The 21804-nt window shown below is 46.3% G+C and overlaps 1 protein-coding gene across 14 annotated transcripts in view; it reads left to right on the forward strand.

Annotated features, from left to right (window-relative positions):
* Positions 1-21804, forward strand: part of LOC139578112 (tight junction protein ZO-1-like) — a 168793-nt gene that overhangs the window by 134636 nt on the left and 12353 nt on the right. For 11 of the 14 annotated variants that reach the window (XM_071405332.1, XM_071405336.1, XM_071405337.1 and 8 more), the window contains 12 exons: positions 3425-3609; positions 6354-6449; positions 7020-7102; positions 7391-7601; positions 10492-10592; positions 10798-10980; positions 12042-12206; positions 14386-14661; positions 16988-17893; positions 18601-18692; positions 19763-19972; positions 21079-21215. In XM_071405332.1, coding sequence (XP_071261433.1) covers positions 3425-3609; positions 6354-6449; positions 7020-7102; positions 7391-7601; positions 10492-10592; positions 10798-10980; positions 12042-12206; positions 14386-14661; positions 16988-17893; positions 18601-18692; positions 19763-19972; positions 21079-21215 — 2645 coding nt within the window. The remainder of the gene's footprint in view (positions 1-3424; positions 3610-6353; positions 6450-7019; positions 7103-7390; positions 7602-10491; positions 10593-10797; positions 10981-12041; positions 12207-14385; positions 14662-16987; positions 17894-18600; positions 18693-19762; positions 19973-21078; positions 21216-21804) is intronic. The other 3 variants (XM_071405338.1, XM_071405339.1, XM_071405345.1) reach the window with 1 other exon arrangement.

Below are 21804 nucleotides of genomic sequence, written 5' to 3' on the forward strand. Positions count from 1 at the left end.
TGGGGAGAACAAGTATTTGATACACTGCCGATTTTGCAGGTTTTCCTACTTACAAAGCATGTAGAGGTCTGTAATTTTTATCATAGGTACACTTCAACTGTGAGACACGGAATCTAAAACAAAAATCCAGAAAATCACATTGTATGATTTTTAAGTAATTAATTTGCATTTTATTGCATGACATAAGTATTTGATACATCAGAAAAGCAGAACTTAATATTTGGTACAGAAACCTTTGTTTGCAATTACAGAGATCATACGTTTCCTGGAGTTCTTGACCAGGTTTGCACACACTGCAGCAGGGATTTTGTCCCACTCCTCCATACAGACCTTCTCCAGATCCTTCAGGTTTCGGGGCTGTCGCTGGGCAATACGAACTTTCAGCGCCCTCCAAAGATTTTCTATTGGGTTCAGGTCTGGAGACTGGCTAGGCCACTCCAGGACCTTGAGATGCTTCTTACGGAGCCACTCCTTAGTTTCCCTGGCTGTGTGTTTCGGGTCGTTGTCATGCTGGAAGACCCAGCCACGACCCATCTTCAATGCTCTTACTGAGGGAAGGAGGTCGTTGGCCAAGATCTCGCGATACATGGCCCCATCCATCCTCCCCTCAATACGGTGCAGTCGTCCTGTCCCCTTTGCAGAAAAGCATCCCCAAAGAATGATGTTTCCACCTCCACGCTTCACGGTTGGGATGGTGTTCTTGGGGTTGTACTCATCCTTCTTCTTCCTCCAAACACGTCGAGTGGAGTTTAGACCAAAAAGCTCAATTTTTGTCTCATCAGACCACATGACCTTCTCCCATTCTTCCTCTGGATCATCCAGATGGTCATTGGCAAACTTCAGACGGGCCTGGACATGCCCTGGCTTGAGCAGGGGGACCTTGCGTGCGCTGCAGTATTTTAATCCATGACGGCATAGTGTGTTACTAATGGTTTTCTTTGAGACTGTGGTCCCAGCTCTCTTCAGGTCATTGACCAGGTCCTGCCGTGTAGTTCTGGGCTGATCCCTCACCTTCCTCATGATCATTGATGCCCCACGAGGTGAGATCTTGCATGGAGCCCCAGACCGAGGATGATTGACCGTCATCTTGAACTTCTTCCATTTTCTAATAATTGCGCCAACAGTTGTTGCCTTCTCACCAAGCTGCTTGCCTATTGTCCTGTAGCCCATCCCAGCCTTGTGCAGGTCTACAATTTTATCCCTGATGTCCTTACACAGCTCTCTGGTCTTGGCCATTGTGGAGAGGTTGGAGTCTGTTTGATTGAGCGTGTGGACAGGTGTCTTTTATACAGGTAACGAGTTCAAACAGGTGCAGTTAATACAGGTAATGAGAGGAGAACAGGAGGGCTTCTTAAAGAAAAACTAACAGGTCTGTGAGAGCCGGAATTCTTACTGGTTGGAAGGTGATCAAATACTTATGTCTTGCAATAAAATGCAAATTAATTACTTAAAAATCATACAATGTGATTTTCTGGATTTTTGTTTTAGATTCCGTCTCTCACAGTTGAAGTGTACCTATGATAAAAATTACAGACCTCTACATGCTTTGTAAGTAGGAAAACCTGCAAAATCGGCAGTGTATCAAATACTTGTTCTCCCCACTGTAACTTACCTGGTTAAGACAATCATATAAATACATCAAAATAATAGAGGAACAAGATTCGCACTGGTCACAATTTATCATAACAATGTTAATGTCACGTTGTCCTCTCATAGCTTTAACCACATTTGTTATGATTATCATTGCCATGTTAGTGCCTCAGTTGACAGTATTAACGTTAGCCATGCCAAGTTTCCTGAACAGTGTCACAGACACATCAAAGCCCTTTAGAGGTGTCTCTACTAAGTGCTCTGTCTGTCCCTCTCATTCTCCTGAGTAGAAAAAACTCAAGCACGGGTGATTTTGATTCCCCAAAAATATATTTTTCACAAACATTTCAATCTCAGTAGACGTCCATCTGGGTTTTACAGAAAGCGACATCTCAATAGACCTCCATCTGGGTTTTACAGAGAGCTACATCTCAATAGACCTCCATCTGGGTTTTACAGAGAGCTACATCTCAATAGACCTCCATCTGGGTTTTACAGAGAGCGACATCTCAATAGATCTCCATCTGGGTTTTACAGAGAGCGACATCTCAATAGACCTCCATCTGGGTTTTACAGAGAGCGACATCTCATTAGACTAGACCTCCATCTGGGTTTTACAGAGAGCGACATCTCATTAGACCTCCATCTGGGTTTTACAGAGAGCTACATCTCAATAGACCTCCATCTGGGTTTTACAGAGAGCTACATCTCATTAGACCTCCATCTGGGTTTTACAGAGAGCGACATCTCAATAGACTAGACCTCCATCTGGGTTTTACAGAGAGCGACATCTCAATAGACCTCCATCTGGGTTTTACAGAGAGCTACATCTCAATAGACCTCCATCTGGGTTTTACAGAGAGCTACATCTCAATAGACTAGACCTCCATCTGGGTTTTACAGAGAGCTACATCTCAATAGACTAGACCTCCATCTGGGTTTTACAGAGAGCTACATCTCATTAGACCTCCATCTGGGTTTTACAGAGAGCTACATCTCAATAGACCTCCATCTGGGTTTTACAGAGAGCGACATCTCAATAGACTAGACCTCCATCTGGGTTTTACAGAGAGCGACATCTCAATAGACCTCCATCTGGGTTTTACAGAGAGCTACATCTCAATAGACCTCCATCTGGGTTTTACAGAGAGCTACATCTCAATAGACTAGACCTCCATCTGGGTTTTACAGAGAGCTACATCTCAATAGACCTCCATCTGGGTTTTACAGAGAGCTACATCTCAATAGACTAGACCTCCATCTGGGTTTTACAGAGAGCTACATCTCATTAGACCTCCATCTGGGTTTTACAGAGAGCGACATCTCAATAGACTAGACCTCCATCTGGGTTTTACAGAGAGCGACATCTCATTAGACCTCCATCTGGGTTTTACAGAGAGCTACATCTCAATAGACCTCCATCTGGGTTTTACAGAGAGCGACATCTCAATAGACTAGACCTCCATCTGGGTTTTACAGAGAGCGACATCTCAATAGACCTCCATCTGGGTTTTACAGAGAGCTACATCTCAATAGACCTCCATCTGGGTTTTACAGAGAGCTACATCTCAATAGACTAGACCTCCATCTGGGTTTTACAGAGAGCTACATCTCAATAGACCTCCATCTGGGTTTTACAGAGAGCTACATCTCAATAGACTAGACCTCCATCTGGGTTTTACAGAGAGCTACATCTCATTAGACCTCCATCTGGGTTTTACAGAGAGCGACATCTCAATAGACTAGACCTCCATCTGGGTTTTACAGAGAGCGACATCTCATTCTCTGTTACGGAGGAAAACATAATATAACAAATGTTCTCTGGTGTCTCCAGAGCGGAGCAGCTGTCCAGCATGCAGTACACCCTCCCTAAGACAGCAGGGGGCGACAGGGCAGACTTCTGGAGGTTCAGGGGCCTGAGGAGCTCCAAGAGGAACCTGAGGAAAAGCAGAGAGGACCTGTCGGCCCAGCCCGTACAGACCAAGTTCCCCGCTTACGAGAGGGTGGTGCTGAGAGAGGGTGAGGACCGACAACTCTGATAGTGGCCCCTCCTCACTAACCCCTCCTCCCTAACTCCTCCTCCTTAACCCCTCCTCCTTAACCCCTCCTCCTTAACCCCTTCTCCTTAACCCCTCCTCCTTAACCCCTCCTCCTTAACCCCTCCTCCTTAACCCCTCTCTAGCCCCTCCTCTCTAGCCCCTCTCTAGCCCCTCCTCTCTAGCCCCTCCTCTCTAGCCCCTCCTCCCTAGCCCCTCCTTCCTAACTCCTCCTCGCTAGCCCCTCCTCCCTAACTCCTCCTCGCTAGCCCCTCCTCGCTAGCCCCTCCTCGCTAGCCCCTCCTCGCTAGCCCCTCCTCTCTAGCCCCTCCTCGCTAACCCCTCTTCCCTATTCCCTCCTCCCTAGCCCCTCCTCCCTAACTCCTCCTCACTAGCCCCTCCTCGCTAGCCCCTCCTCACTAGCCCCTCCTCCTTAACTCCTCCTCCCTAGCACCTCCCTAACTTGTCCTCCCTAGCCCCTCCTCCCCTAGCTCCTCCTCCTAACTCCACCTCTTATCCCTCCTCCCTCACTCCTCCTCCCTAGCCCCTCCCTAACTTGTCCTCCCTAGCCCCTCCTCCCCTAGCTCCTCCTCCCTCTCCTCCCTAACTCCACCTCCCTCATTCTCCCCTAACTCCTCCTCCCTAGCCCCTCCTCCTCCCTAGCCCCTCCTCACTAAATCCTCCCTAGCCCCTCCTCCTCCCTAGCCCTTCCTCCTCCCTAACCCCTATGTCTGTCTCTCTGTCTAATAGTCATGTTTGGAGTGTTTTATTTAAAGGAGAACCGAGCACCGTTTTCATATGTCTTAACGTACCACCAACGTTTTCTATTTCCCAGTAAATGTAGAAAGTTGGAAAGGTTATACTAGATCACTGGCTATATAGAGCCAAGAACCTTTAGGGTAGGATGGAACACTACTGATACACCAGTCTGTCCTCTGATGACCTTTAGGGTAGGATGGAACACTACTGATACACCAGTCTGTCCTCTGATGACCTTTAGGGTAGGATGGAACACTGCTGATACACCAGTCTGTCCTCTGATGACCTTTAGGGTAGGATGGAACACTACTGATACACCAGTCTGTCCTCTGTAGACCTTTAGGGTAGGATAAAACACTGCTGATACACCAGTCTGTCCTCTGATGACCTTTTAGGGTAGGTTGGAACACTACTGATACACCAGTCTGTCCTCTGATGACCTTTAGGGTAGGATGGAACACTACTGATACACCAGTCTGTCCTCTGATGACCTTTAGGGTAGGATGAAACACTGCTGATACACCAGTCTGTCCTCTGTAGACCTTTAGGGTAGGATGGAACACTACTGATACACCAGTCTGTCCTCTGATGACCTTTAGGGTAGGATGGAACACTGTTGATACACCAGTCTGTCCTCTGATGACCTTTAGGGTAGATTGGAACACTACTGATACACCAGTCTGTCCTCTGATGACCTTTAGGGTAGGATGGAACACTGCTGATACACCAGTCTGTCCTCTGATGACCTTTAGGGTAGGATGGAACACTACTGATACACCAGTCTGTCCTCTGATGACCTTTAGGGTAGGATGGAACACTACTGATACACCAGTCTGTCCTCTGATGACCTTTAGGGTAGGTTGGAACACTGCTGATACACCAGTCTGTCCTCTGATGACCTTTAGGGTAGGATGGAACACTACACCAGTCTGTCCTCTGATGACCTTTAGGGTAGGTTGGAACACTGCTGATACACCAGTCTGTCCTCTGATGACCTTTAGGGTAGGATGGAACACTACACCAGTCTGTCCTCTGATGACCTTTAGGGTAGGATGGAACACTACACCAGTCTGTCCTCTGATGACCTTTAGGGTAGGATGGAACACTACTGATACACCAGTCTGTCCTCTGATGACCTTTAGGGTAGGATGGAACACTGCTGATACACCAGTCTGTCCTCTGATGACCTTTAGGGTAGGATGGAACACTACTGATACACCAGTCTGTCCTCTGATGACCTTTAGGGTAGGTTGGAACACTACTGATACACCAGTCTGTCCTCTGATGACCTTTAGGGTAGGATGGAACACTACTGATACACCAGTCTGTCCTCTGATGACCTTTAGGGTAGGATGGAACACTGCTGATACACCAGTCTGTCCTCTGTAGACCTTTAGGGTAGGATGGAACACTACTGATACACCAGTCTGTCCTCTGATGACCTTTAGGGTAGGATGGAACACTGTTGATACACCAGTCTGTCCTCTGATGACCTTTAGGGTAGATTGGAACACTGCTGATACACCAGTCTGTCCTCTGATGACCTTTAGGGTAGGATGGAACACTGCTGATACACCAGTCTGTCCTCTGATGACCTTTAGGGTAGGATGGAACACTACTGATACATCAGTCTGTCCTCTGATGACCTTTAGGGTAGGATGGAACACTACTGATACATCAGTCTGTCCTCTGATGACCTTTAGGGTAGGATGGAACACTACTGATACATCAGTCTGTCCTCTGATGACCTTTAGGGTAGGATGGAACACTGTTGATACACCAGTCTGTCCTCTGATGACCTTTAGGGTAGATTGGAACACTGCTGATACACCAGTCTGTCCTCTGATGACCTTTAGGGTAGGATGGAACACTGCTGATACACCAGTCTGTCCTCTGATGACCTTTAGGGTAGGATGGAACACTACTGATACACCAGTCTGTCTGTCTGTCCTCTGATCCTTTGTCTAGCTGGTTTCCTCAGACCGGTGGTGGTATTTGGACCCATCGCAGACGTGGCACGAGAGAAAATCTCCCGGGAGGAGCCTGATCTGTTTGAGCTTGCAAGTGAGTAACACGGCGTATCAGAATGACGTGCTAGTGAGTAACACGGCGTATCAGAATGACGTACAAGTGAGTAACACGGCGTATCAGAATGGCGTGCAAATGAGTAACAGCGTATCAGAATGACGTGCAAGTGAGTAACACGGCGTATCAGAATGACGTGCAAATGAGTAACACGGCGTATCAGAATGACGTGCAAGTGAGTAACACGGCGTATCAGAATGACGTGCAAGTGAGTAACACGGCGTATCAGAATGACGTGCAAGTGAGTAACACGGCGTATCAGAATGACGTGCAAGTGAGTAACACGGCGTATCAGAATGACGTGCAAGTGAGTAACACGGCGTATCAGAATGACGTGCAAGTGAGTAACACGGCGTATCAGAATGACGTGCAAGTGAGTAACACGGCGTTTCAGAATGACGTGCAAGTGAGTAACACGGCGTTTCAGAATGACGTGCAAGTGAGTAACACGGCGTATCAGAATGACGTGCAAATGCTCTGAGGATTCTAGAATTCTGTTTAACAGTTTGATTGTAGAATGATGACACCGTTCCTTCCCCTGTGTTCCAGAGAGTGAACCTAGAGACGCAGGGACAGACCAGCGTAGTTCAGGAATCATCCGTCTCCACACTATCAAGCAGATCATCGACAGAGTGAGTTTTCTTTTAAACATACAGTCGCTCATTTCAATAGGACAGTGTTTTTGTAAAACTGTTGTGGTGTTGGTGATGTACGGTTTTAGATATTTTTGTGATGCGGTCAGAATGACTATTTCAAATGTAGCCCTTTTGTCCAATGCTATTCCACTGACGATGCACAGAGAACTGCCAAGAACAGGATTCACTGGAGATGCACTGACGGTCTGTTTGAGGCCCTCTGCTCCACTAGTCGCTAAAAGGAATGGCTAAGTCAACTAAGTTATGGTGTCTTGTCTGGTGTAGGATAAACATGCAGTCCTGGACATCACCCCCAACGCAGTGGATCGTCTGAACTACGCCCAGTGGTATCCCATCGTTGTGTTCCTCAACCCGGACAGCAAGCAGGGCGTCAAGAACATGAGAACCAGGCTCTGTTCCGAGTCCAGGAAGTCAGCCCGGAAACTCTACGAGAGAGCCTTGAAACTAAGGAAGAACAACCACCACCTCTTCACCAGTAAGTACTGAGGGAAGGGGGAGAGAGAGAGAGGAGAGTAGGGAGAGGAGAGTAGAGTAGTCGAGAGAGAGAGAGAGAGAGAGAGAGAGAGAGTAGTCGAGAGAGAGAGAGAGAGAGAGAGAGAGAGAGTAGAGCAGAAAGAGGAGAGTAGAGTTAGAGAGAGAGCCTTGAAACTAAAGAAGAACAACCTCCATCTCTTCACCAGTAAGTACTGAGGGAGGCATTTAAAATGTCACCTTTGACGTTTACCGATTTATTTCTTTTACAAGCAATCGTCACGTACGAGTGATGTGCCCACATCCTCGTACCAAAAATATCTATAGCGGGATAGCTAACCCTAATGACGGAAACTTGACTAACTTAACAGTGAGGTTGACCTGAAAACACCAGACTGATGGCTACACCAACACGTAGATTATTCTTCTGGCTTCGTCTAGCTCTATTTGGGATGTTTTACATTGCCTCGCTGGCTTGCCAGCTTCTAGGTAATCAACCCTCCGACGACATCTGCCATGTTGTAGAGGATAACCAACTGATTACGTGTTTGTTGTTTAGTGGATAGATCAGCTTTACTATTGCAGATGTAGCTTCTATCAATGTAATTGTCTGCATCATTTCCAATCCCCCATATATTTGTTGTAAATAAATATATATATATCCATATATTTTTTGTAAATAAATAATTCCCATAATTGGAGTAAACTAATGAACAACAATACTTAGGCTTCTACATACTATATACATTTTACAGACACAGTATATTTTACATTAGTTATCTTTTGTTTGTTATTAGTCCCACCGTTCAGCTCCATTCAACCCCTCCCATCTATCTCTTAACACCATCCATATTGGATTTCTATTTGCCATGTATTTTTCAACTGGGCTGTGATGCTTCACAAAAGTTCTGAACCTTTCTATTCTCATAGCTTTTACATATTGTAAATTAAAGATAACATTATTTTTGCTAAAAGTATTATTATATTATTGATTGATTGACTATGACTTTTCAAATCACCCAGTAGCACGATCTGCAGAGTTAGGTCCAGGTAAATGTTGCAATTCTTCAGCCACAAGTTGATTAATTTGCTACATTTGAAGTCATTACATATTTCTGGTGAGAACATGCACAACTTTTCATGACGTGGCTGGGAAATGGGTCTATATTATGCCGGTGTTATGAGATGTTGTTCAAATCTGTTACTAAAAGAACAAGGATTCAGGAATAGATCCCAGAGGAAGTCCACAAGATATCTTTGGCCCTGTTAAATAACCAGCCATTTTCACACACATACTGCTCATAATTATGATTCTGGAACCATTTGATTCTGGAACCATTTGATTCTGGAACCATTTTGATTCTGGAACCATTTTGATTCTGGAACCATTTTGATTGCTTGGTCATGAAAGTAGCATGTTAACAAATGTGAATGATTCACACGGGTGTCTACACTGAACAGAAATATAAACACAACATGTAAAGTATTGGTCCCATGTTTTCATGAGCTGAATAAAAGATCCCAGAAATGTTCCATAAGCACAAAAAGCTTATTTCTCTCAATTTGTGTGCACAAATTTGCCATGATAACCCATCCACCTGACAGGTGTGGCATATCAAGAAGCTGATTAAACAGCATGATTATTACACATTTGCACCTTGTGCTGGGGACAATAAAAAGCCACTTCTAAAAAGTGCAGTTTTGTCACACAACACAATGCCACAGATGTCTCAAGTTTTGAGGGAGCATACAACTGGCATGCTGACTGCAGGAATGTCCACCAGAGCTGTTGCCAGATAATTGATTGTTCATTTCTCTACCATAAGCCGCCTCCAACGTAATTTTAGGGAATTTGTCAGTAAGTCCATCCGGCTTCACAACCACAGACCACATCTAACCATGCCAGGCCAGGACCTCCACATCCGGCTTCTTCACCTGCAGGAACATCTGAGACCAGCCACCCGGACAGCTGATGAAACTGTTGATTTTGGACAACAGTTTCTGACAGTTTGTGTAGAAATTCTTCTGTCTCAGGGAAGCTCATCTGTGTGCTCGTCGTCCTCACCAGGGTCTTGACCTTCAGTGGGAAAATGCTCAACCCCGATGGCCACTGGCACACTGGAAAAGTGTGTTCTTCACTGATAAATCCCGGTTTCAACTGTACAGGACAGATGGCAGACAGAGTGTATGGCATCGTGTGGGTGAGCGGTTTGCTGATGTCAACGTTGTGAACAGAGTGCTCCATGGTGGAGGTGGGGTTACGGTATGGGCAAGCATAAGCTACGGACAACGAATAAAATTGCATTTTATCAATGGCAATTTGAATGCACAGAGATGCCGTGATGAGATCCTGAGGCCCAGTGTCGTGTCATTCATCCGCCGCCATCACCTCATGTTTCAGCATGATAATGAATGGCCCCATGTCACAAGGATCTGTACACAATTCCTGGAAGCTGAAAATATCCCAGTTCTTCCATGGCCTGCATACTCACCAGACATGTGACCCATTGAGCATGTTTGGGATGCTCTGGATCAACGTGTACGACAGTGTGTTCCAGTTCCTGCCATTGAAGATGAGTGGAACAACATTCCACAGGCCACAATGAACAGCCTGATCAACTCTATGTGAAGGAAATGTGTCGCACTGCAGTCGTGAAATCTATAAATAAGGGCCTAATTTATTAATTTAAATTGACTGATTTCGTTATATGAACTGTAACTCAGTAAAATCTTTGAAGTTGTTGCATGTTTCGTTTACATTTTTTGTTTCCGTGTAATAAGGCCACTATATCTGGTGGAATACCTCAGGGATCCAGTCATGTTGAATTGTTCTCATGCTAAATGGGCAGCATTATACTAACTGGTAACAAGGTAACCCTTCTGTCGTCTGTTAGCCACCATCAACATGAACAACATGAACGATGGCTGGTACGGAGCTCTGAAGGAGACCGTCCAGCAGCAACAGAACCAGTTGGTCTGGGTGTCAGAGGGCAAGGTGAGAGAAACACTCAACTGTAGTTTCACAGTTAAGTCACTCATAAATATGATCTTTCCAAACGCATTGAGCTTCTTGTCTTTTGAATAACATCTAATCATTTCTGACTCACCTGCTGAAGCAACCCTAAAAGAAACTGCATATTTCTTCCCATCCACCACTCCCATCTCCCTCTTCCTTTCCCTCTTCCTCTTCCTCTCCCCAGGCGGACGGCGCGCCGGACGATGACCTAGACATCCATGATGACCGTCTGTCATATCTGTCAGCCCCGGGCAGTGAGTACTCCATGTACAGCACGGACAGCCGCCACACTTCTGACTATGAGGACACGGACACAGAGGGCGGGGCCTACACTGACCAGGAACTAGACGAGACGCTCAATGACGAGGTCGGTCCGATTTTTTAAAACATTTTTATTTAATTTTTTTAATATTAGATAATTTTATTTCTGAAATAGATTTTTGATTTCATTCATGTTCGCAGTCAAAAATACCTGAATTATGAAGAATACAGTTACATTAAGACACCTGCTCGTCAAACATCTCATGTCGAAACAGGAAAGGGCCTTCCCCAAACTGTTGCCACAAAGTTGGAAGCACAGAATCGTCTAGAATGTCATTGTATGCTGTAGCATTAAGATTTTCCTTTACTGGAGCTAAGGGCACTATCCCCAACCATGAAAAACAGCCCCAGACCATTATTTCTCCTCCACCAAACTTCACAGTTAGAACTATGCATTCGGGCAGGTAGAGTTTTCCTGGCATCTGCCAAACCCAGTCAGTCGGTCTACCAGATGGTGAAGCGTGATTCATCACTCCAAAGAACGCGTTTTCACTACTCCAGAGTCCAATGGCGGCAAGCTTTACACCACTCCAGCCGACACTTGGCATTGCGCATGGTGATCTTAGGATTGTGTGCGGCTGCTCGGCCATGGAAACCCATTTCATGAAGCTACCGATGAACAGTTCTTGTGCTAACGTTGCTTCCAGAGGCAGTTTGGAACTCGGCAGTGTGTGTTGCAGCCGAGGACAGATGATTTTTACGTGCTACGCGCTTCAGCACTCGGCGGTCCCGCTCTGTGAGCGTGTGTGGCCTACCACTTCGCGGCTGGGCCGTTGTTGCTCCTAGACGTTTCCAATTCACAATAACAGCACTTACAGTTGACCGTGGCAGCTCTACCAGGGCCAAACTCACTTGTTGGAAAGGTGGCATTTTATGACGGTGCCACGATGTAGATCACTGAGCTCTTCAGTAAGTACATTTTACTGCCAATGTTTTCCTATGGAGATTGCATGGCTGTGTGCTCAATTTCTATACACCTGGTGGGGTTGAAATAGCTTGATCCACTAATTTGAAGGGGTGTCCACATACTTTTGTATATATTGTGCACCTCATTTTCGTTTTAAAACGTCTCAGTTTGTTGTAATTCCAGTTTCTAAATCCCATTAGGTTGGCCTGCCCACTGAGCCAGCCATCACCCGCTCCTCAGAGCCAGTCAGAGAGGACCCGCCAGTCATCCAGGACCCCTCGTCTGGTGGTTACTCTGGATACCAGCATGACCCGGCCAACTGCGTCGACCCGTCCGGGTTCAAGATGTCCGCCACTCCTCAGCAGGTAGGAGAGAGAGGGAGGAGAGAGAGGGAGGAGAGAGAGGGAGGAGAGAGAGGGAAAGGAGAGAGAGGGAAAGGAGAGAGAGGGAAAGGAGAGGAGTGGAGGGAGGAGTGGAGTGGAGGGAGGGAAAGGAGAGAGCGAGAGGGAAAGGAGAGAGGGGGAGGAGTGGAGGGAGGGAAAGGAGAGAGAGGGAGGGAAAGGAGAGGGAGGGAGGGAAGAGTGGAGATATAGCAGTAGATGCCTCTCTGTGGGTAAAACGGGCTGAAATGACGTTATAACATGTGATATACAGTTGAAGTCGGAAGTTACATACACCTTAGCCAAATACATTTAAACTCAGTTTTTCCACAATTCCTGACATTTAATCCTAGTAAAAATGCCCTGTCTTAAGTCAGTTAGAATCACCACTTTATTTTAAGAATGTGAAATGTCAGAATAATAGTAGAGAGAATTATTTATTTCAGCTTTCATTTCTTTCATCACATTCCCAGTGGGTCAGAAGTTTACATGCACTCAATTAGTATTTGGTAGCATTGCCTTTAAATTGTTTAACTTGGGTCAAATGTTTCGGGGAGCCTTCCACAAGCTTCCAACAATAAGTTGGGAGAATTTTGGCCCATTCCTCCTGACAGAGCTGGTGTAACTGAGTCAGGTTTGTAGGCCTCCTTGCTCGCACACGCTTTTTCAGTTCTGCCCACAAATTTTCTATAGGATTGAGGTCAGGGCTTTGTGATGGCCACTCCAATATTTGTTGTCCTTTGTTGTCCTTAAGCTTTGGAAGTATGCTTGGGGTCATTGTCCATTTGGAAGACCCATTTGCGACCAAGCTTTAAGTTCCTGACTGATGTCTTGAGATGTTACTTCAATATATCCACATAATTTCCCATCCTCACGATGCCATCTATTTTGTGAAGTGCACCAGTCCCTCCTGCAGCAAAGCACCCCAACAACATGAAACTGCTGCCACCCCCGTGCTTCACGGTTGGGATGGTGTTCTTCGGCTTGCAAGCATCCCCCTTTTTTCTCCAAACATAACGATGGTCATTATGGCCAAACAGTTCTATTTTTGTTTCATCAGACCAGAGGACATTTCTCCAAAAAGTATGATCTTTGTCCCCATGTGCAGTTGCAAACCGTAGTCTGGCTTTTTTATGGCGGTTTTGGAGCAGTGGCTTCTTCCTTGCTGAGCGGCCTTTAGGACTCGTTTTACTGTGGATAAATATACTTTTGTACCTGTATCCTCCAGCATCTTCACAAGGTCCTTTGCTGTTGTTCTGGGATTGATTTGCACTTTTTGCACCAAAGTACGTTCATCTCTAGGAGACAGAACCTCCTTCCTGAGCGGTATGACGGCTGCGTGGTCCCATAGTGTTTATACTTCCGTACTATTGTTTGTACAGATGAACGTGGTACCTTCAGGCGTTTGGAAATTGCTCCCAAGGATGAACCAGACTTGTGGAGCTCTTCAATTTTTTTTCTGAGGTCTTGGCTGATTTCTTTTGATTTTACCATGATGTCAAGCAAAGAGGCACTGAGTTTGAAGGTAGGCCTTGAAATACATCCACGGGTACACCTCCAATTGACTCAAATGATGTCAATTAGCCTATCAGAAGCTTCTAAAGCCGTGACATAATTTTCTGGAATGTTCCAATCTGTTTAAAGGCACAGTCAACTTAGTGTATGTAAACTTCTGACCCACTGGAATTGTGATACAGTGACTTAATCTGTCTATAAACAATTGTTGGAAAATGTACTTGTGTCATGCACAAAGTAGATGTCCTAACCGACTTGCCAAAACTATAGTTTGTTAACAAGAAATTTGTGGAGTGCTTGAAAAACTAGTTTTAATGACACCAACCTAAGTGTATGTAAACTTCCGACTTCAACTGTATTCTATGTTCTTCAGAGTGATGTTTGTGCCGCTGGTAAACAATACAATGTGTTTGTTCCTTCACTAACCCTTTATATGCTTTAGTATACACAAAGAATGTATATTGTAAGGCTTTCTGTTGTCTCCATGTTGTTGCATCTGGCTGGTGTCAAAGTGATTCCAGGAGGAGGAACATAGAGAGAAGGTTACTACGGAGACGGAGAGAGAAACTGCTGTAGTTTGTGGAGTGTTTCTGTGTTCTTCATCTTGGCAGCCTGTTGCAATAAAATGTCTCTTAACGATACTTCACAGCAAGATGATGCTGCTCTGGCTATTCCTTCCTCTCTGCTGCCTGCGGCGGTGGCGCCCCCTCCTGTTGAGACTGAGTCACAGCAGCCTGTGCTGCAGCTAGAGGGTATGACCCCTGACCTGGAGGAGGAGGCTCCAGTTGCAGCTCCTCAGGCTGCAGACTCACTTCTTAGCAGCCCCAGTCCCGCCCCTACTGAGCTAGCCCCGCCCCCAACACCACCATCACTCGAACCCCAACAACTGTCTCAATCGCAGATCGGCCCTGGTCCTGAACCCAAGGTACTCACCTACCTACCTACCACCACCCCAGCACCTACCTGCTACCCCACTAGAACACCTGGGCACCTGGACCGGGCCTGGGCCAGTCACGCCCTTAACTGCCCCGCCCGGTTCTCTGCCCCGCCGTCTGCCCCGCCCCCCAGCCTGCTGTTCTGTTTTAACTTGCCTGTCTTTTTCTTCGCACACGCTTCTTTCTCCTCTGACTGGCTCTCTGTCTGCATGCCCCGCCCACGCTGTGTGACCACTGACCTTTGACCAGTCAGAAAGCAAGAATCTAGCCTATCGGCGTGTTTGAGGGGAGGAGTTTGGAGCAAGGCAACAATGGAGGCGCAGAATTGCTTATTTTCGCTTAGTTATTTGGGATGCAAGCAAAGGCGACTTGTAAGATCAGTGATTGTGCAGAATATAGTCAATCTCAAACACACACCTTGTGTGACTAAGTCAGTACACATGCACCAATCACAGTGGGCTGGTAGTCGTGGGGGAGGGGGGGGGGTCGGCTGTCCGGCCGTCTGTGGGCAAATCTGAAACCGCACCCCATTCCCTATTTGGTACGCTACTTTTGGCCAGAGCCGGACAAAAGTAGTGCACTATATAGGGAATAGGGTGCGGTACATTTGGGAGTCTTACGGTGTGACCAGGATAAGAAGAACGAGCACCAGCATTAACGGTTACTGTTGTCTCCTCCTCTTCGTCTGCATGGTTTGGTTTCCTTTCTGCTTCTTTACTTATTTAACTTCTCTGACTGTAGTTGGATTTTAGTCAAATGTACCTGCAGTGGCACATGTAGATGTACTGTATGTTGTAATGCTAGTATGTAGTAGACTGTAGTTGCATAAGATGCTAAAACTGAATGTTGGTTGCATGATAAACTATGCTAACCTGCAGACAGTATTCTTGTTATTTACTAGTCTCTGTCAAAAAGCAGTTGACTCTACCTATGGAAAAAAAACTAAAAAAACTTGCATATTAAAACTGCGTAACTGTACATCTTCCGTTGTAGTATTGACTCGTGTAGAAGTTTTAATGTTTACAGAGCTTCTTCCATAGGAAGTAACTGTCTGTTGTTACGAGATGTGCTGTCTAAAGGCTACATATCACCTGTTTTTGAAATGAAGCCGTTCAGAGGAAAAAAACACTATTGACAACATAAATCGGAAAATGTGATTTGGTGATGAGGAGGGATTTGAACATTTTCAGTCATTCTTGAAAGGCTTCTTGTCAAAATATGCATTCAGCTCTGATTAGGAATAATTGATAAGAGAATTGCTTGTGTACTTGCACTTTGACTTGATGTTTGTTGTTATTAGTTACTATTGAATTGTATGTATGATGATGTGTTGTATCTCAATTGATCTGTGTTCAGTCCTTATCGTCAGGTTTCAGGTTAACCTCTCTTTAATAATTCATTCCTCTCTGACTACATTTTTGGGGGATTTATTTAGTAGTTTCTGTCATTTTTTTCTGTTCCTTTTTTATTATAATTTTTTATTATTATTATTATAGTTTTTATTTTATTTTTTATTATTTGTTATTATTATTTATTATTATTATTACTAATTATTATTAGTATTTATTATTATTTGTTATTATTTTTTATTATGATTATGATTATTATTTATTATTATTATTTGTTATTATTATTATTTGTTATTATTGTTTGTTATTATTATTTGTTATTATTATTTGTTTCAAAACTGTTTGAAAACTTAATTTGCCATCTGTAATAATTGGTACATCAGAAATCTTATTCACCCAAGCTCTGACCAGGTAGTTTAGTAGATACCAAGCTCTGACCAGGTAGTTTAGTAGATACCAAGCTCTGACCAGGTAGTTTAGTAGATACCAAGCTCTGACCAGGTAGTTTAGTAGATACCAAGCTCTGACCAGGTAGTTTAGTACATACCAAGCTCTGACCAGGTAGTTTAGTAGATACCAAGCTCTGACCAGGTAGTTTAGTAGATACCAAGCTCTGACCAGGTAGTTTAGTAGATACCAAGCTCTGACCAGGTAGTTTAGTACATACCAAGCTCTGACCAGGTAGTTTACTACTATAGCTAGTTTAGTAGATACCAAGCTCTGACCAGGTAGTTTACTAGATACCAAGCTCTGACCAGGTAGTTTAGTAGATACCAAGCTCTGACCAGGTAGTTTACTACTATAGCTAGTTTAGTAGATACCAAGCTCTGACCAGGTAGTTTAGTAGATACCAAGCTCTGACCAGGTAGTTTACTACTATAGCTAGTTTAGTAGATACCAAGCTCTGACCAGGTAGTTTGGTAGATACCAAGCTCTGATGTCTGTCTTGGATGTCTCTCCCCTGCAGATGTACAAGAAGGATCTGTACAGTCTGGAGGAACCAGTGAGAGTGAACCACGGCGGCATGAAGTCATCTCTGAGCTACACCCAGCAGCCCTACCAGGACAAACAGCCATACCGCCAGTACGACCACCCGCCTTACGCCTTCTGTAGCGACAGGGGGGGCTACGCCGAACCAAAGCCTCCCCAGGGGAACTTTGACTCTCACCTGCACTACGACAACCGTGTGCCTCAAAACTACGATGATGGCCGGTGGCCCCCCTACGACCAGCAGACCTCTTCTCCCCAGCCCCCGGGGTACCAGCCTGCCCTGGTCCACCAGCAGGGTTACACCCCCAGGGGGACCACCCCCTATGAGGACGGCCCCGTCAGGGACTACAGCCCCCCACAACCCCGCTACGATGAGGCCCCGGCGGGGATGCAGGGCTACGACGGCAAGCCTCGTCACGGTAAACCTCCAGGGCCAATGCGGTATGACGAACCGTCTCTCCCGCCCTCGGCTGGCCCTTACGACGCCTGCTCTCCCTACGAGCCCGAGCCCCCTCACGGCTACTGCCTCAGCTCTCCCCGCTCCCCGGAACCCCCCAAGCAGTATTACGGAGACTCTGCTCCTGTCCTGAGGCCCTCCTATAACCCGGTGCCTCCCAGCCGGGGCGGTGGCTACAACCGTGAACCTCTAATGACCTCTGACCCGCCCCTTCCCCCTCACAAACCTGAGCCCTTGGCCTCCCCGGGAGAGATGGGGGTAAACGCGGGGTCCAAACCCCTCCCTCCACCGCCCCGGGGGGAGGAGGAAAGGGACGACCCAGCCATGAAGCCCCAGTCGGTGCTCAACAGGGTCAAGATGTTTGAGAATAAGAGGTCGGTGTCTGTGGACCGGGCCAAGGAGGCTGGCGACTCCACCGTGATGAGGGTACGTCTCTTATACTATGACACGGCCAAACACCTAGACCGCATGCTTGTAATGGATGTCTGGGGGGTCTCAGCCTGGGGTACTAGTAGTCCTGGTAGTTATAATGGATGTCTGGGGGGCCTCAGCCTGGGGTACTAGTAGCCCTGGTAGTTATAATGGATGTCTGGGGGGTCTCAGCCTGGGGTACTAGTAGCCCTGGTAGTTATAATGGATGTCTGGGGGTACTTGGCCTGGGGTACTAGTAGCCCTGGTAGTTATAATGGGTGTCTGGGGGTACTTGGCCTGGGGTACTAGTAGCCCTGGTAGTTATAATGGATGTCTGGGGGGTCTCAGCCTGGGGTACTAGTAGCCCTGGTAGTTATAATGGATGTCTGGGGGTACTTGGCCTGGGGTACTAGTAACGTGTGATTGGGGCAACAAACCACTGATGAATGTGATTGGATACCAGGATAACATGTGAGGTTGTGTAGTTGGTTCCCACTATAAGGCCAAGCTATATAGTACAAATTAATGAAAACAAAACATTTAGCTTATTGTTCTTAATTGAAGATTGGGTGACGGGCATAAATTTAGCACTGTGGTTACGGTTTGAAGAAGATACATTGTAGAACTGAGCGGTGCTTCTGACTGCAACTTGACCAGATAGTGGACAACCTGGGTAGTTGTACGTTATTCTGTTTTAACCTCTGGTCTGTCTGGTGTTCCAGCCTGCGGACCTGCCCAGACCTATGACTGCACCTGGTCCTTTCCCCAAAGCCAACTCCCTCAGCAACCTGGAGCAGGAGAAACCTACTTACAGGTGTGTGTATATACACACAGCACGGCACTGCCCTGGTGCTAATAACACCAAGGTTATGGGTTCAACCCCCAGAAATGATCACATACTGTCCTGGAAGTCACATTGGATCAGACCTGTGGTATATACTAAATATATATAAAGAGGTGGATGAAGGACAATGGTGAGAAAATCCACCTGGTCCATTTATCACTGTCAACCCCAGAGCTCCACCTAGTGGACATGTTAGACAGTGCAGCTCCCAGGATGCATCAGGAAAACAGAACGTGGTGCTGTAATGTGAAGACCATCTTTCTCTGTCCTGTATTGATCGGTACAGTTACCTGTCTCTGTCCTGTATTGATCGGTACAGTTACCTGTCTCTCTCCTGTATTGATCGGTACAGTTACCTGTATTGATCGGTACAGTTACCTGTCTCTCTCCTGTATTGATCGGTACAGTTACCTGTCTCTCTCCTGTATTGATCGGTACAGTTACCCGTCTCTCTCCTGTATTGATCGGTACAGTTACCCGTCTCTCTCCTGTATTGATCGGTACAGTTACCCGTCTCTCTCCTGTATTGATCGGTACAGTTACCCGTCTCTGTCCTGTATTGATCGGTACAGTTACCCGTCTCTCTCCTGTATTGATCGGTACAGTTACCCGTCTCTCTCCTGTATTGATCGGTACAGTTACCCGTCTCTCTCCTGTATTGATCGGTACAGTTACCTGTCTCTCTCCTTCTCCTGTGTTTATCCATGTTTGTACTCTTGCTGATCCACTGACTGTCTGTCGCTTGCTCTACTTTCTCCTGTGTGGATCTGTCTGTGTGGATCTGTCTGTGTGGATCTGTGGAGCTCTCTGGAGCTCTCTAACTGGTCATCCTGTCTCTCACTCTACCCTCTACCCCATGGAATGGATTTGTAAGTGTATCAAGGCTGGGGTCAATTCCATTTAAAGTAATGAAAAAAATTGCAATTGGAATTTGGTTTACTTTCTGAATTGACTGGAATTGAAATGTAATTGACCCCAACGCAAAACGTTTATCTGTGCTGCTCTCTGACTGTCCCTCGCTCCCTCCATCTCCCCCTCAGAGCCCCAGAGCCCCAGAATCCCCCTGGGTCTAAACCCCTGGATGACGTGTCCCACTCCTCCAACCACTACGATGCTGACGAGGATGAGGAGTATTACAGGAAGCAGCTGTCCTACTTTGACCGCCGCAGCTTCGACAGCAAGGCCATGAACCCCACCCCCGGGGTCAACCGCTTCCCACCACAGACCCAGCTAGCTTACCCTTACAACAGGTACACTACCCATAACCCCTACAACAGGTACACTACCCATAACCCCTACAACAGGTACACTACCCATAACCCCTACAATAGGTACACTACCCATAACCCCTACAACAGGTACACTACCCATAACCCTTACAACAGGTACACTACCCATAACCCCTACAACAGGTAGACTACCCATAACCCCTTCAACAGGTAGACTACCCATAACCCCTACAACAGGTACACTACCCATAACCCCTACAACAGGTACACTACCCATAACCCCTACAACAGGTAGACTACCCATAACCCCTTCAACAGGTAGACTACCCATAACCCCTACAACAGGAACACTACCCATAACCCCTACAACAGGTACACTACCCATAACCCCTACAACAGGTACACTACCCATAACCCCTACAACAGGTACACTACCCATAACCCCTACAACAGGTACACTACACTACCCATAACCCCTACAACAGGTACACTACACTACCCATAACCCTTACAACAGGTACACTACACTACCCATAACCCCTACAACAGGTACACTACACTACCCAAAACCCTTACAACAGGTACACTACACTACCCATAACCCCTACAACAGGTACACTACACTACCCATAACCCTTACAACAGGTACACTACACTACCCATAACCCCTACAACAGGTACACTACACTACCCAAAACCCTTACAACAGGTACACTACACTACCCATAACCCCTACAACAGGTACACTACACTACCCATATCCCCTACAACAGGTACACTACACTACCCATAAAAAATACAACAAGTACACTACGCTACCCATGACCCCTACAACAAGTACACTACACTGCCCATGACACCTACAACAGGTACACACGACCCAAATCAATGCCCAGCCCCAAGGCACATGTGTACTGTAAATCTGAGAGGGGAAGTACAATCAATATGGTCAGAGATCAGGCTGACTGACAGCGTTTTGAGGGGATCATGTCCTGAGGCAGAACTGCTCATCTTCATCGCATAATGAGTTATTGGAGATTCAAGGTGACACTGATTAGTAGATTAAATGACTCTGCACAATTCCACTGCGATGATCTCAAACACCTTCTGTCGTATCTGTGTTTTAGGGCGGAGTCTGTGGAGAAGGTGAGTCCGGTAGAGAAGAGGTACGAGCCCCTCCCCCAGATCAGCCCTGTCTCCCAGTACGGACCCCCCAGCCCTGCCGTACCACCCAACAGCCTGCCCAAACTCACCACCAATGATGGTAACGAACCATGATAATGTCATGTAGCCTTTTTAATCCAGCAAAGTACTGAGAATTCACTTGTGATTTTCTAGTGGCTACTAAAAGCATCTCTACCATGTAATATTGTGGTAGACTTGTGGCTGTATAGAAGTGTAAAGGCTGCATCTAGGCTGTATCACAGTGCTCACATCCCTTCCCCTCTCTCTCTAGTGAACTCACATCCCTTCCCCTCTCTCTCTAGTGAACTCATATCCCTTCCTATCTCTCTCTAGTGAACTCACATCCCTTCCTCTCTCTCTCTAGTGAACTCACATCCCTTCCTCTCTCTCTCTAGTGAACTCACATCCCTTCCCCTCTCTCTCTAGTGAATTCACATCCCTTCCCCTCTCTCTCTAGTGAACTCACATCCCTTTCCCTCTCTCTAGTGAACTCACATCCCTTCCTCTCTCTCTCTAGTGGACTCACATCCCTTCCCCTCTCTCTCTAGTGGACTCACATCCCTTCCCCTCTCTCTCTAGTGGACTCACATCCCTTCCCCTCTCTCTCTAGTGGACTCACATCCCTTCGCCTCTCTCTCTAGTGAACTCACATCCCTTCCCCTCTCTCT

Source organism: Salvelinus alpinus, chromosome 6 (genome assembly GCF_045679555.1).
Source record: "Salvelinus alpinus chromosome 6, SLU_Salpinus.1, whole genome shotgun sequence".
Taxonomy (NCBI): Eukaryota; Metazoa; Chordata; class Actinopteri; order Salmoniformes; family Salmonidae; genus Salvelinus; species Salvelinus alpinus.